Genomic DNA, 16,852 nt, shown 5'->3' with positions numbered 1-16,852 from the left:
TGTTCCTTTGTAGGTTACTTTCTTCTGCTTTGCTGCCCTCAATATTTTTTCTTTGTCATTGACTTTTGCCACTTTTAATAATATACGCATTGGAGAAGGTCTTTTTACATTGATATAATTAGGAGTTCTATTACCTTCATTTGCATGTAATTCCAGCTCATTCTCCAGGTTGGGAAGTTCTTGGCTATTACTTCTTTGAACAGCTCTTTGCTCCTTTCTCCCTCTCTTTTCCTTCTGGAATACCTATAATCCTTATGTTGCGTTTCCTAATTGAGTCAGATATTTCTCAGAGAATTTCTTCATTTCTTTTTAGTGTTAGTTCTCACTCCTCCATCTGCAGCATGTCTATATTTCTGTCCTCTAAATTACTGATTTTGTCCTCCATAATATCAGCTCTGTTATTTAAGGACTCCAGCTTTTTCTTTATCTTGTTCTTTGTGCCTTTCATCTCCAACATTTCTGATTGGGTTTTTTTTTATAGTTTCAACCTCTTTTGTGAAGAATTCCCACTGTTCATTAATTATATTCCTGAGATCATTAAACTGTCTTTCCGAATTTCCTTGTAACTTCTAGAATTTCTTTATGATAACTATTTTAAATTCTCTGTCACTTAGATTGTAAGTTTCTGTGACTTCAGGATTGATTTCTGGGTACTTGTCATTTTCCTTCTGATACGGAGTGTTAATATACCTCTTCATGCTATTTGATGGGGTGGACTTTTGCTGTCACATAGTCGTAGTATCTGGTTGCAGATTTAACCTGCCACCACTGGGATGGGGGCAGAAGCTGTGTTTTTGAGCCCTCTGTGACCTCTGGCAGATGTGCCTGACCATTGGAAGCTGTGCTGACAAGGTTTGTCTGCGTTTTCTCACTGGCTGCAGCTGCTTTACACACATAGGTGCAGGTGCTCAGTTGGGGATCCCCTGCTCTGGCCAACTGGCTGAGCTGGTGTGCCAGGTGGGAGAGAGGGGTGCTTTCTTTTGCATGTGTGATCCTGAGCTCCTCCACTCTGCACTCAATGTTTGCCCACCTGGGCTGTTTGGCTTGGTGTGGATATCCATGTGACTGCTTAGCCACCTTGGTGTGGAATGTTCCCACAGGCTGGGAGGCAACTCCAAGAGTGCAAGCATTCCCATGGATGGCTGCCTTTTTCCCTCTTCTTCTCTCAGGTTTACATGCTGGCCACACACAAGGTCCTATGCCCCAGATTGCTGCTCCTGGGGAGGGTGAGGAGACCCCTTACCTCCTTCCACTGCCTTCCAGGGGGGTTCAGCACCTCCAACTTCAGATACGTGGCTGTGTGGATCTCTCAGACATCTATTGTGTTGTGAAAATGTCCTCTGTTGGTTTATGAATGTCCTTTTCATTGTGTCTTAGTGGGGAGAGACTTAAGGAAGAGCTCACCCCACTATGACGCTGACGTCACCTTCATAGAGGAATATTTTTGACTGAACAAACTTTACTTTCACACACTCAACATATCTCCCTTCTTGCCTAAAGTCCAATGGCTTTATGTGTATATCCAGTTGAGTTTCTTAAGTATAAAAAAAAAATACTGGCCAGCCATAGAATACATTTAAAATAAATTTGTGTAGAATAAAGTAAATTTTTTTATTGTGACCTCAAATGCTTTACCCATTCTGGTCCTGTACACCACTCCAATCACAGCTCATATCATTCTCTGCCTAGTTCATTATCTCCAGCCACCCTAGCCTTCTTTCTGTTGCTCAAATACCAGAGCACCTGCTGTTCCTACCATCTGCAATGCTCTTCCCTCAGATCATTACACAGTTGCTCCTTTTGATCATTCAGGTCTCTGAGCATATATCACATCCTTAGAGAGTTCTTCTCTGATTACCCTACCTAAAGGAGCAAACCCTCCCTTCACCTCAATTATGCTTTAACATTTTGCTCTGCTTTATTTTCTTCAAAGCACTAATCACTATCTGAAATTATTAATTCATTTCCTTGTTTATTGTCTGGCTCCCTACTAAAAGGTAAGTGTCAAGATAGCAGAATCTTTGCCTGTTTTGTTCATCAATGTATCCTTAGTATCTAGAACAGTTGTCTGGCACAGAGTATGTTTAATAAGTACTTAATAAATAAACAAATGAAGAATGATATGGGAGGTGTTGAAGTAAATCTAACTTTTTTTCCCTCCATTAAACTCATCTGACACCAAAACAAATTAAGATAATTGAAAATGCTTATGTAAAAAGCCAACAGTATTATATAAACTATAAGTTCTTTATGTTTAACTTAAAATGAAGGCAGTATTTTATTTTATTTTAAGGTAGTGAAACATTATATAATATACTATAAAATCACGTGAATCAACAAACCAAATATAAATTCTCAATTGGTAAGAGAAAAAACCCTAACTGAACAGGAAAAAAAAATAATTAATAAAGTGCTCTTATGGCTGTCAGAGTTGTTTAATATGTGGAAATGAAGTAAACTCATGGGAGTGAAATTTGGGGATGAATGGGCAGATAACATTCATTACATTTTGAATTAGGGAGATGGGCTGTTTCAAAGCTCAAGGGACAGTAGGTACTTACTGATCATATTTAGCTTCAGAAGATTTATATGCTTAATTTTAAAACATAATGCTCTCTTAAAACATAAAATAGTCATCTCCTAAAACATAAAATAGCCAAAGCAGCAGCAATAATAATAATGCTTTGTTGTTTACATAATCATTGTTCAGGCTCACAACTTCTATTAATACTTAATTCTATTAATCTTTTTATTAGAATTACACTGTTCAAACTAAGTCAGACATGAAATTAGTTTTTGAAGAAAATCACTTTGGTGTATTATTTAAACCTTCAAGGATAAAACGTATGCAAGTTCTTCCAATCATGCAGAACTAACAAGACATGTGAGGTGTAAAATAGACTTTTATTTTTACTATTCTCCATAGAAGATCAGAGTTATAGTAAGTTTCTTAGAAACTATTGTAACAAATTACTTCAAGGTACAAAGTTGCCATAGAAATTTTCCTGGTGAATGGCAGATGGGGCATCTAAGTTTCACATGCTTATTTCCCAAACGTAGAATTCAGTAGAGTGGTATTGATAGAGGAAAACCTAATCGCTGAAATGGGGATATGTTAGAAATGTAATACCTTTTCTTGCATGATGTCAATAATTTCAATCTAAATTAGTCAAGCTAATTGATTTGTTGTAATAGGAACTCATGCAAGTAGATTTCATTAATGAGGTAATCTAACCATACGAAACTCTAACTCTAAATTGATTCCCTTTGAAAATTTTCTGTGAAAGCCATAGCTTCACCAGAAATGCTCACAGGGACTGATCCAGAGATCTAATAGTATTACAAATGAACACACCAATAAACAAATAACACAGAAAATAATAATCAAGAGTAAATGTCTTGGCTTTACCCCAAAATCATTTTATAGTATCAGACTTGGCTCTGTTCACTATTATTGCTCTTTACCTTCACATTATTTAGAAGGAGAGTGGCATTGTAACTTGTGAATGTCAAATAAGTCCCATATGAGTGTTGCTTCTGAACTAAGCTTAAATATTCAAGGCTTAATCTTGATCTGGAAATGTTGCTATTTAGTTTTGTTTTATAACTTGATTTCCACCAAAAAGATAAAAAGAAAAAGAAGGTGAAAGTGGGAGGTGGGGAGGTTTTGGGCAGGATTATCTTCATTATCTTGGCAAGCAGGCAAATTTTTGTCTTAGAGCTAAACAAATTTTCTGATACTCAACTGTCAAATTATCTCGAAGTGAAAGATATACAAGAGCAAAGAGATAATTATGTTAGCAAAGATTTGAAAACTTATAGCACATCAAGTCATCTGACGCTGTGTTTTTAACAGATCTCTTCTTTCACCTGCACAGCTATATAAGATTAATCACTCTGATCACTCTTGATATCCTGGTCTGCATCTGTTTCTGAGTCACTGGAGTAAATGTCAAAGAGAGAGGAAGTTCTAGGCCACAATTCACCAGTCTGAGGAGATGCATTACATAGTTGTTTTCCAAACACTTTCACTTTGGCCTGAACACCTGAAAGAGAATAAACACAATTACCTACGAGTTAGACTTTGCTTTTCATTTATCTTTCATATACAAAAGATCAATTCAATTGATCAATCAACTGGAGAATCAAAACATACCCACACTATGGTGAGGGGGCCTTTTCAAGAAATCTGTGTACTTTTATGCACTGGGCCTTCTTCACAGTGAGTAGGTACTGAAGTGACATCATTAGATAGATTATCAGCACGGATTTGTGTTTGTATAACTTCATTTTCACATGTAATCTAAAAATATTAATCAGAGGAGAATTATATCAAAGGTAAACCCACCTTATATGGTTGTATCTCTCGAAAGTTACAAGTAGTGAAAGAGTATAGATAATACTTTTCAAGGTCACATAATAGGAAGGCTGGAATTTGAACCCAGGCAAGCTGGAACCATAGTCCAAGTACTTAAGAACTGTGCCATACTGTTCTTTACTATCTCTAAATCATAAATTACTAAGAATTCTAGTCAAGCAGAAATCTATAAGCTATTAAGCTATTTGCTTACAACCCACTATTTTTTTCCTAAATCAACAGCTGGAAGAGATAATATTACCAGAATTGAATATCACAATAGTAGCCTTATTCTAGAAAGCCTAATCATCACTTTCATACCTTGCAGAGAAATACTTTAATAAAATAACATGATTGGCTTTAATGTTTTTATTCTTGCCTGAGAAAAATTACAATGTGAAATGGAAATTTTCATTTGTGGGGGAAGTAAGAGGTACAAAGGAGGAGGATTTCTAGTACCTAGAAATCATGTGGAAGAGGATAGGAAAAGACATCTTGAAAGTGTAAGAGGACTATGGGAAGAAAAAAATAAGAAGTGATAGACAAGTGAAAACAAAATTAAAGTGCTTTGTAATTTTACCTCTGGCCCTGGTAGTAGCAACCGCCATGAGACTACTGAAAGAATATGTTAGCAGGCATTTTGGGCTGCTGTAACACAGGCTATTAATACTCAAGTTAAAAGAACTTTGTGAAGAAACTTTTGTGAAGAGCCCCTTTGTAACATGAATAATTACACCTAATATTATTGAGGATTTAAATGAAAATTTAAGTCTTATCTTTATTTGTCCTTATAAAATTATGACTAATTTCCACTGGCTACATCTACTTCTAAGCCAAGCATTATAAAAGTCTAGAATAAGTACAGATTTCTTTACAAAACAGATATACACCTAATAAAACAGAGTTTTAGGAATTTTTAATCAGGGTTTAAAAAATAACTTTGGTTCCCTTTATAACAATATGTTATATCATTGAGTAAAATAGGTACCATAAAGAGAAGCAAAAAAAAAAAATCCTAAAAACTAGCCATAATCTCATCATCCATAGCTAACAAATTTATATTTTGGTACATTTTTTTGTCTTTTTCTATGCATTAAAAAAAATTGGGATGATATGTTTTATAATCTAATTTTCCCCTTTAATATATATGTCATATTTGTATGTTATTAAATATTCTAAGTCATAATTTTCATGGCTGTACATGTTCTATTGTACAGATATACTAATTTATTAAAACAAACCATATTATTGGAAATCTTTGAACATAAATCTTTTGTGCACATATCTGATTACTTCTTCATATTACAAGGTTAAGAGGCAGAATTTCCAGATATGTGTTAATCAACTGGAACATGACTCAAAAGAAAATATTTAGAATGAGGCAGAGAGAGAAAAAAGGATGAAAAATATAGAAAAGATCATAAGAGACTTGGTGGATATGATGAAAAAGTATAACATACACTATTAATTGTAGTCCCAGAGGAAAGGAGAGAGAAATGGGACAGAAGCAATATCTGAACAAATAACATCTGAAAATTTGCCAAAATAGATAGAAGGCATTAAGACATGGTTTTGCAAAAGTACTATTTGTATTTGTCAAGATAGAAACAAACAAAACTGTACCTATGCACATTACAGTAAAACTGGAAAACAAAGGAAAACCTTAGGAGTACTCAGCTAGAGGAAAAAAGTACATTTTGCTCAAATGGGCAACGACAAAACAGAGAAATGTCTAAACTCTGAAGGATATAGAAAGATTTAAAGTAAAAGGATGTACTATGCTAACACTAACCTAAAGAAAGCTAGCGTTGCTATAGTATTAGCGTGATATCACTAATAACATAGTTCCAAAATACACAACACAAAATTGGTGGAAGATTTTAAACATGCCTCTCTCATAACTAATACAATAAGCAGACAAAAGTTCCATAAGGATATAGGAAATTTAAAGAACATGATTACTAGACATATATGGAACAGTGTACCCAACTGCAGAGCACACATCCATCTCCAGTGCATACAGAACATTTACAAAAACTGACCTCTGTTACTGACCCAATACAAGTTTCAATAAATTTGAAGATTAAATTCATATGTTGTATATTCTCTGGCCACAATCCATATGTTGTATATTCTTTAACCTAGACATCTGTGACAAAAATATAATTATAAAACGCTCATATGTTTGGAAATTTTCAAATATAGTACTAAACAATCCATGAATTGAGATAAAACTAAGTGGAAATTAGAAGATATTTTTACACTAAATAATAAAAATATCCTATATCCAAAACTTGTGGGATTCAGTTAATACCACACTTAGAAGGAATTTATAGTCTTAAATACACATAATAGTATAGAAAAATTAATTAGGCTTGATTATTTTAGGTTGGAATCATTAACATCATGCAAAAAAGTATTTCACAAAATGTTTCTACTGTATCCCCATTTCAGGAGTCAGTTTTTCCTCTAACAATACCACTCTAGCGAATTCTACATTCGGAAAATAAGCCTGTGAAACAGCTGCCCCATCTGACATTCTCTATGAAAATTCTGAAAATCAGTGATCTAATTTCACTTTCAAGAAGTTAAAGGAAGAATAGGAAATAAAAAATTTAAAAGTAGAGGGACCAAGAGTGAAATGTAACGCAGACTGCAGACTTTGGGTGATAATGATGTGTCAACGTGGGCTCATCAGTTGTAACAAACGTACCCTCTGGTGGGATGTTGATTGTGGGAGAGGTTATGCATGTGTGGGGGAGGCAGTATACGGGAAATCTCTCTAACTTCCCCTCAATTTTGCTATGAACCTAAAACTGCTCTAAAAAAATTAAGCCTCAAAAAATAATTCAAAAAATACTGAAAATCTTTAAAAAAATTTAAGCACTTGGGCAAAATTTGAACTATTTGATAATTCAATGTTTAGTCTTCACATAAGCAAGTTAGTTATTTATAAAGTATTCTTGTGTGAAATAGCACATCTGAATATGTAAGGATATCCTAGTGTTTAAGTGAAGTTTTCACTTTTTAATAAGTTTGCTTAATAGAAAAACAGATATGAAAAGGTTCATGTTAATCATTTAGCTCAGTAATGTATAAATCTAACCTATCAAGGAGAAAATAAAAGCTGAAAAAAATAAGTAGAGGGAAGGAAATAATAAAAAATAGAAATACATGAAAAAAAATACCAGAGAGCAGGGCTGGTGCGGTTGTGTAGTGGTTAAGTTGCACACTCCTCTTAGGTGGTTAAGTAGGCAGCCCAGGGTTCGCAGGCTTGGATCCTGGGCACAGACTAGCACCCCTCATCCAACCATGGTGGCATCCCACATAAAACAGAGGAAGATTGGCACAGATGTTAGCTCAGCAACAATCTTCTTTACACACAAAAAACCCCAACAACCATCCAGAGAGATCAAAAAGGCAAAGCTCGTTCTTTGAAAAGATCAATAAAAATAAATAAACACCTGGTGAAGCAGATCATGGGAAAAATAGACTGAAAAAGCAACAATTACTACAGATCATACAGAACTTTAAAAGGTAAAAGATTATCTTGAATAATTTTGTCAATATATTTGAAAACTTATATTAAACTGACAAAATTTTAGAAAAATTTATCAAAATGGAAACAGAAACAAAAAACTCTGAATAACCCTACAACTATTTTAAAAATTGAATCCATAATTAAAAATCTTCCCACAAGGAAAACTCCAGGATGAGATGTCTTTTTCAGTGAATTCTACCAAATATTAATACCAAATTTATTAGTGAATATATAATGACAATTTATAGAAACTTTTCCAGAGAATTATAAAAGAGGGAATGACTCCAAATTGGGCAGCATTGTCTTTTTTTTTTTGAGGGAGATTAGCCCTGAGCTAACATCCACCGCCAATCCTCCTCTTTTTGCTGAGGAAGATTGGCCCTGACCTAACACCCATCGCCATCTTCCTCTGCTTTATATGTGGGATCCCTGCCACAGTGTGGCTTGATAAGCAGTGCGTAGGTCCATACCTGGGATCCAAACTGGTGAACCCTGGGCTGCCAGAGCAGAACATGCAAACTTAACCACTGTGCCACCAAGCCAGCCCCAGCATAATCTTGATACTAAAACCTGAGAAAGCATTTCAAGAAAGAAAAATTATAGACCAATTTTGCTCATAAACACAGACGAAAAAATCCTAACTATAATATTAGCAAATTATATTAAGCAACATCAAAAAAGAATAATACACCTTGGCCAAATTGGGTTTACTTCAGCCTTGGAAGTTTGATTCTATATCTCAAAACCAGGCATACATTTCACCACATTAACAGAATAATAAACAAAATATATGACCATTAATAGATTCAGAAAAAGCATTTGATAAAATTCAACATCATTTATGATTTAAATCTGTAGCAAAAACTAGGAATAAAGAGGAATATTTCTTTTTATGATAAACAGCAGCTACAAAAAAAACTATAGCAGAAATCATATAAAATGGTGAAATATTAAGGACTTTCCCTCTGAAAATGGAAATGAGGAAAGGATTCCCCATCACTCCCATGTTCCCCACACTGTCCTGGAGGTTCTAGCTAGTGCAATAGGAAGAATAAGATAAAGCATGAACATCAAAAACTATTTGCAGATATTTTTTAAACATGTAGGAAGTCCCAAAGAATCTATAAATTATTGGAATTAATAAATGAGTTTAACAAGGTTTCTCGATAAAAGGTCAATAAAAATCAATTTATCTACATATATTTATAGAAAATAAAATTTTAAATATTATTATTTATAATAGCAAAATCAAATAGGAATAAATCTAATCAAAGATGTATAAGATCTCTAAATGGAATGCCATAAAATGTTTTTAAGAGAAATGCAAAAACCCAAATAAACGGAAGGATACCCTATGTTCATGGATTGGAAGAATCAATATTGTCAATATGCCCTTTCTCCACACATTTATTTATAAATTTAGTGCAATCTCAATCAAAATATCAGTAGATAATTTGTAGAAATTGAAAAGCCAATTTTAAAATATATATGGAAATTTAAATAGCCGCAAATAGCCAAGACATCCATGAAAATGAATAAGATGAGTTAATCAATGGATATTAATTCTTAATTTAAACTACAGTAATTAAGACACTGTGATAATGATACAAGGATAGGCAAACAGACAAACAGAACAGAACAGAATGTGGAAATAGCCTTATATGTATACTGACACGACTTATGATGAAGGGGTTCAGAACAAGCCTCCCCAAAATGTGCCACTTTGGCATGTGGACTATTTAGAGTTGAAGGCAATCAAGACCTAGCCAATTCAAGAAAAACTTTTACCTCTCCCTTGACACTTAAAAGAATTTAGATAGGGGCCCTGGCCCAGAAAGAGAACTATTACCAGAGAGAACTTTTCTTTTTTTTTTTGCTTTTGTTTTTGAGGAAGACTGGTCCTGAGTTAACATCCATGACCATCTTCCTCTACTTTATATGTGGGACGTGTGCCACAGCATGGCTTGATAAGCAGTGCATAGGTCCATGCCCAGGATCTGAACCAGTGAACCCTGGGCCACCAAAGCAGAGCATGTGAAGTTAACCACTATGCAACTGGGCTGGCCCTCAGACAGAACTTTTTATCTGAATGACCTATCTGTATGGCAGGGCAAACATCTAATTACCAAACATCTACCCTACTTATTGTCCTGTGAATTACCCTCCTCCCCTTTGAAGTCCCAGGCCACTATCCCATTCCTCAGCTCAGGATGGCATAAAAGCCCCAACTGCCTGACTTGCCCTATGTCTCATATTCTTATGGGGTTTCTCTATGTGTGTAATTAAATTTGTTTTTCTCCTGTTCACCTGTCTTATGTCAACTTGATTACCAGACCAGCCAAAGAGCCAAGAAGGGTAGAAGGAAAAGTTTGCCTCCCATACAATGACAAAGTTAACACTGCAAGGTGATGAGGAAATGCCAGTCTTTTCAATAAAAGATGCTGAATCAATTGAGTATATCTGGGAAAAAATGAAACTTAAATTCTATCTCATATCATACACAAAAATCAATTCTAAATGGGTTGTAGGGGGCTGGCCCCGTGGCCGAGTGGTTAAGTTTGCGTGCTCTGCTGCAGGTGGCCCAGTGTTTCGTTGGTTCAAATCCTGGGCGCGGACATGACACTGCTCATCAAACGATGCTGAGGCAGCGTCCTACATGCCACAACTAGAAGGACCCACAACGAAGAATATACAACTATGTACCGGGGGTCTTTGGGGAGAAAAAGGAAAAAATAAAATCTTTAAAAGCCAAAATATCAGTTCACTTCACTTCTTGGTGAACTCTTCCCATCTCTGGAAATGAACACTCTTTAGATCCAATTGAGTCATAACCTAACCTGTGTAATGGCGATAGGGCTGAAGTTTGATTATCTCAAAGAAGGCTAGGAAGTTTTCTTTAAGATGGGAAGTGGGGAAGAAGATGGTAGTGACCAGATACAAAATAAGTGTAATCAATGCTTAAAGGGAGGCCGCCTGCTCGGTCTCCCTCTTCTTCCGCCTTGGGTGCTGAGGAGGCCCCTGTGCACGGTGGGCACGGCGCCTGCTACGAGCCTCGGGCGCTGCGAGAAGGCAGGCTCTTCTGGACAACCGGAGACGTCAAAGCAGGCGGGAGCCAAGCGGTCCGAGCAGATGAGCGAGGGCTCACTGCCCGGCACGCAGTGGAGCGGCAGCCGCCGCACGGCTCGGTCCTTAGGGAAGCGGAACAGCGACTTCCCGGACTTGGGGGTGTTGCCGCAGAGGGGGGCCACGCGGCGGGCCGGCAGGACGGCGGCCGAGCCGGGATCCCCAGCCCCCCGCACTCCCGCGCTCCGAGCCGCGGCCGGGGGAGGCGGTCCTCCCTTGCCCCGTCCCCGCCGCGTCGGGCCGCTTTCCTCGCCCTGGCTCCGGCCCCCGGAAACGCCGACCTGGGGCCCCACAGGCGACGGTACCCGAGTCTCTGATAGCTTCCTCCCCGTCCTCGTCGCAGTTTTCCCCAGAGAGCAGCCGGCCGCAGGCAGCAGGATACGAATTTCGCGCGGCCCGAGCCGAGGTGGGCCGTAAAGAGGAACGAGCCGGAAGTGGTGGTTGTCATGGCTACCGAGGTGGCCAGCCTCTTCCCGGTCTTCTCCTCCTCGTCCTCCCACTCTGTTTTTATGAGGCCAGGAAAACAGAACGAGGACGTGCTGACGCACCGGCTGCCCCCAAATATAGCCAGATGCGCTAACGGCTGTGTTGGCCGGTTGATTTGGGAGAGGACCAGACCGGAAATGGTAGTTTCCATGGTAACCCCTGAGCGGGTTACCTGGGAGATGACCCCTTTCGGCCTCTGAATTTCTGCTGTAGCGTCGCTTCTAAGGCAGATCCCACAGATCTTGGACTGTCTCCTACCATGATTCCCGGGAAATACCGCTCTGTTTCTGGCCGGGCTACGAACAACGTAGGTTGGGTCTCCTGCTTTCTCTTTTTTCCCATTCGAATCGTCCTTTCTGACTGGCGTCTTTGTCCTAGGTGATGGGCTGTAATATTGGGACCAGGACCGCTGAGTCTACTCAAGCTATTGTCTGACCGAGGCTTGAGATTCGTGGACTGACCAAGGCACTTGGAGGGCATTTAACATTGTATGATGGGTATTCAAAGTCTTGTCCAGGATCTTGGCTTCCCGGAAGGTGGAGCTGGTCTGCTGTGAAAGGCTCAGGTTCATTTAAATTCCTTTAACCAGTCAATTTCTTTTTCTTTTCTTTTCTTTTTTTTTTAACTAAGGAAAGAATTTATTATTAACAGACACTCCCACCTCCTTCACTTGTCCCATTGAGATATTTACTTAGACCTGAAATGGCAATGTCAAAAGCCTGACGTGATGAGTAGAGGGTTAAATTGCTGCAGACATTTTGGAAAATGAATCACAGTGAAACCTTTTAATTCTTGGTTGCAATTTTATTGTTTTCAGCAAATCCTCAGAACATGGTAATTTACCAGAAACAGAGAAAAGCAAGCATTCTGTTTTATTCTAATTTTTTGTTATGTCTTTATCTGTATTATTTTGGGGAAGAATGTGTGTGTGTATGTGTGTTTAAGTTAAGAGCATATTTTATGGTTTAATTTTTACATTGCAGGTGAACTGTGGGCTTCATCTGGTTATTCAAACATCATCGCTTCCTGAAAAAAACAAAGTAAGATTTCAGCAGATTTGTATTTATATTGAAGATAAGTTGTTTTGTATTCTACACAAATAGTATGATATAAAGAGTAGAGTCTGACTTGGACATTTTAAGTGTATTTACTTTGGTCTCCAGTATGAAGCTAATTTTTATGTTCTGCCTACGTAAAACCAAAAACCCTTTTTTAAGAACTGAATCTTATTTCACCAATTACAAGAGGTAAGGTTTTTTGTTTTTATTTTTGTTTTTTTAACATTTCTTAAATGAGGATCCTTCTTAAAATTGATGGCACATAATAGTTTAATTGGGAAAGTTTCTTCTTTCTTAGTAGTGGGTAAAATGATGGTATGTCTTACTACTGATGGAATCTTATAGTAGATAAAATATAATAATTTGGGGGAACATATCTACACATCCCATTTAAAATCAGAGAAGAAAAATAGATTATTAGTGGAAATATATTAGGCTTAATGCTCTTTAGAAGTTAAAATATGATCATGAGATTCTCTTTTCCCAATTTGCCCATAATATCCCTGGCATTTACATAATTTCTGACTTTTGACTTGATTTTTTAGATACACGTGTTTTTCTTTCCCTCCTGTTTCACCTCAGTGCTCAAACATACTCACGCACCTCCTATACAACTGTGTCTCAAGACACAACACAGCTTTTTCTCCTTTGTCCAAGTTGGACTCCTCCAACCATCACAACTCAGTTTTTTTCCTAAGAAAATTGTTAAATAGATGCCACTGGAGGAGCTCTATAGTGAAGGGCAGAGTTTACAGGGAACAGCATGAAAGGAGGGGCGTAAGGAGGGGCGTGAGGAGGGGCGTGAGGAGGGTGGATCAAAGGACACCATTAGTCAAAGAGGCAGCAGTTGATTACATGAAGTATATGAAAATGAACACGTGGAAAACAGACCATTTGGTCATCTTGAATAAATAGCGTATAAACAGCAAATAATAAAAATTAATAAATAAGTAGCATATATAGAACAAATAAATAAATAGCAAATAAAGAAATTGAAAATATTCTTTATTATAATTGGACATAATGGATTCCCTCCAAAGCTTTGCTAATTGATTTCACTGGACAAATCCTATTCTACCATTAGAATGTGTTTCTAGGAACTATGTGCCTCATCCAAGTTCTTTCCAAACCGTTCATTTCCTCTTGTGTGGACATATGTTCTGAGAAAATGCCTTTAGCTAATCATAAGACTAATCCTAATCCTAATCATAAGGATATAATGCTATTGGAATGTTTATAGTATGGATGAATCAGAAGCGTCATAATTCTTTTAAGATATGTATTTAGGGTTTTTTTTTTTGTGGCTAGTCATGAGAAGTTGTTTTGGTTTTTTTTCTCAGTCCCCCATCAAATAATTTAAAATCAATTTGGAGAAAACTCTTCTCATAGGGTGTAGATATCCAATTTTATTATGTTATAATTGGACTCTTAAAGGAATCCTAGTGATAAAAACAAGTGATTTTTTTCTTAATAGAATTTGGTTTCTATTGTATGTTTTTGCTTTTGTTTTTGAGAAAATGATTCTTTTATTCACTGTATTTGTGGTGAGGGTATGGAGGAATTAGGAGTGCCTCAGATTGGAGGATGGTTTCATTTGACCTCATGAGATTGACTCTGATTTTTTGTGTGTGTGTGGTAAAAAATGCGTAAAACATAAAATTTACCATTTTAACCATTTTAAATTGTACAAATCAGTGGCATTCAATACACTCACAATGTTGTGCAGCCATCACTACTATCTAGTTCTAGAACTTTTTGTCACCCCAAGGGAGTCCCTGTACCCATTATGCAGTCACTTCCCATTCCCCCTCCGCCACCCCCCCGGTAGCCACAAATCTGCTTTGTGTCTCTATAGATTTTCCTATTAGCGATATTTCATAAATAGAATCATAGAGTATGTGGCATTTTGTGTCTGACTTCTTCCAATTAGCATGATGGTTTCAAGGTTCATCTGTGTTGTAGTGTATATCAGTTATTGTATGTTATTTTATAATTATCTTCATTACTTATTGTTAAATTCTTCTCCAAATATTTTTTCCTTAAATAATGTTTTTTAGGTTGAATTCAAGCTACATAAAGAAACACCATCATTCCCTGGTCGACTCTTACAACATGACCTTGAAAGAAACTACTCAAGTAGGCAAGGTATTGTCAGTGAGTAGAGACCAGATATGGTTTATCGTCTCTAAGTAATATTGTTTAATAATGTTGAATTTCTAGATCCAAATAGACTTGAATTAAAAATGAAATGGTTCATTGGTTACCAAGTTTGTTTGATATTTGTTTAAATCAGAATTGGTTTTATATACACAGCATAGTAGATTATTTCCAATGCAGAAAAATTTATTGTATTTTAGTTTAGGAATTGGCTATGCACAAGAGAGTGGGAGAGAATCTTCCAAATACTGTATTAAAACTAGGAAGAATGGCTAATTAGTGAAAGTAAGAGGATAGGAACACAGATCTTTAGGAAATACAGGAACAGTGGAAAGAGAGGAAAGTCAGGAGTAGAAAGAAGCAATCCCTTTCCCTTACTAGCACATAGAGTTATAGATATTTTATATCAAAGGCCTTAAACTTTAGTGTACATCACCTCTGATCTTGTTAGACGAGCAGATTTTTAGTGCTCCCCTTCCGTTTTTCCCCTTCCCCATTCTGATATTGTAGGTCTTGGCTGGGATTTGAAAGTGTGCATTTTAATAATGTCTCTAGTGATTCTGATGGATGTGGTTTGTGGACCACCCTTTTAAAAATACTGCCTTATATGATCTGGTTATATTTCTGACACGTATTTTTTACTTCAAGGAGAAATTTCCTTTGGCACATTTGAGTTGTTAGTGAGTTGCTAACAACTGTTGGATATCTGTAATGTGCTGGCGTTAAGCACTACAGCATCCTTACCTACAGTGCCATCCTCCCCCCCCGGGAGTTTGTATGGGAGGGCTGATCGGTGTAGGCCTCTTTGGATTGTTCGTCTCGTTAGTGCATGAACATATGGTGGTTTTGAATACCGATTAGTTTCCCCTTTTTGTTTTGTTACTTTTGGACCTTCCTCTTGGGCCCATCTAATCTGACATGCCTTTTCTCGTTCCTGTATACTACACTCCTGTCTTGGCCGATTGCCGGACGTGGCATCGACCTAACTGCAGTTTTACAATGCAGTTTTACAGCGTCTGTCTTCCCTTCTTTGGTTCAGTTCAATATTTATTGAATGTGTTTTATGTGCCAGGCGCTGTTTTAGGCACAGAGTTATAGAAGTGAACTTCGAAATTCTCAACTAGGATTTTTTATGTTTGCATTGTGAATTTTCTTCACATTTTTAATAATAATACCTTAAGTTTCTTTTCTAAATCATGAATCAGATATTTTTCACAAGCTTTCCTTGAGTCAGAGGAGGAAGTTGGTGTACAGATTTGTGGTTGGCTGGCCAGGTAAATTTATTTAAGTGGTAAAGTACGTATTACTAGATATTTGCTAGTAAGGAATAGTATGGAGGCACTGAATTTTGTGAACCTGAGAGATGAATAAAGTCTTATACATAAGTAATGACCTAGAAAATACAAATGAATTCTTCAGGGAAAAATAAACCTAATTTTTTTTTCATTAAAATATTTTATTAAAAATCATTTTCTGTGATAGACTACTCATTTGTACCTGATTGTTTCCAAATGTGCCTCCTCCATAGTTCCAGGCAGTTTCATGTAAAGAAGGCCACACAGCTTAGAGCTATTTTCTTGACTTGTGTACTCACTATTCTACCTCTAAAGGCATAAAACTGGAAAAATTATAAGTGGCACTTTATCAGGAAAAATTTGGGGACCTCTAATAAACTGCATCCTAATACCCAATCATTGTAATTAATTTAATTCCACTTTTTATTTTTCTATGTTTTTCAAAATTACTTGAACATTTATAATAGCTTGTCAGTATTAATTAACCAATGGTACTCTTATTCCAAAGTAAAAAAACTTGATGTTTTAGTTTGGCTGATTAGTCCAAAACTTGGTATGTGATTTCCTTTAGGCTTTTTAGAATATTGTTAAGAGTTAATCCCTCTATCTTTGAGATTTTGTAAGAACCGGATACTCTAGGGAATACTACACAGTAAAATCTCAGTTAACCACACCTTAATTGATTGAATTGCTTAATTAAGAATTCCAGAATGTGGGTATAGAAAGGAAGAGACAGTGCTTGACTCTTAAGATCATGATAAATCACTGGAAAATCTAGAATCAGGATATTGTTTACCAAAACAATCTCAAAGATAGGGCTGAGTGGACACACATT

The 16,852-nt window shown here is 36.7% G+C and overlaps 2 protein-coding genes across 11 annotated transcripts in view; one reads left to right on the top strand and one right to left on the bottom strand.

The window, feature by feature from the left end:
• Nucleotides 1-3,707: 3,707 nt before the first annotated feature.
• THAP10 (THAP domain containing 10) lies at nt 3,708-11,768 on the bottom strand. Its single transcript, XM_070241268.1, is given in 6 exon segments — nt 3,708-4,046; nt 4,157-4,186; nt 4,189-4,303; nt 10,837-10,915; nt 10,917-11,522; nt 11,680-11,768. Coding segments are annotated over 6 exon segments (1,116 nt in total). The 3' UTR covers nt 3,708-3,849.
• The window catches only part of LRRC49 (leucine rich repeat containing 49), a 137,485-nt gene continuing 131,834 nt past the window's right edge, over nt 11,202-16,852 (top strand). For 4 of the 10 annotated variants that reach the window (XM_070269274.1, XM_001495228.6, XM_023654511.2 and 1 more), the window contains exons 1-3: nt 11,294-11,814; nt 12,491-12,547; nt 14,623-14,710. In XM_070269274.1, coding sequence (XP_070125375.1) covers nt 11,767-11,814; nt 12,491-12,547; nt 14,623-14,710 — 193 coding nt within the window. In that variant the 5' untranslated portion in view covers nt 11,294-11,766. Of the gene's footprint in view, nt 11,819-11,885; nt 12,073-12,490; nt 12,548-14,622; nt 14,711-16,852 lie in introns of all 10 variants that reach the window. The other 6 variants (XM_070269291.1, XM_070269277.1, XM_023654519.2 and 3 more) reach the window with 5 other exon arrangements.

This window comes from Equus caballus, chromosome 1 (genome assembly GCF_041296265.1).
Source record: "Equus caballus isolate H_3958 breed thoroughbred chromosome 1, TB-T2T, whole genome shotgun sequence".
Lineage (NCBI taxonomy): Eukaryota > Metazoa > Chordata > Mammalia > Perissodactyla > Equidae > Equus > Equus caballus.
Note: the sequence above shows the minus strand (reverse complement) of the source record. Positions and strands in the feature narration are given on the sequence as shown.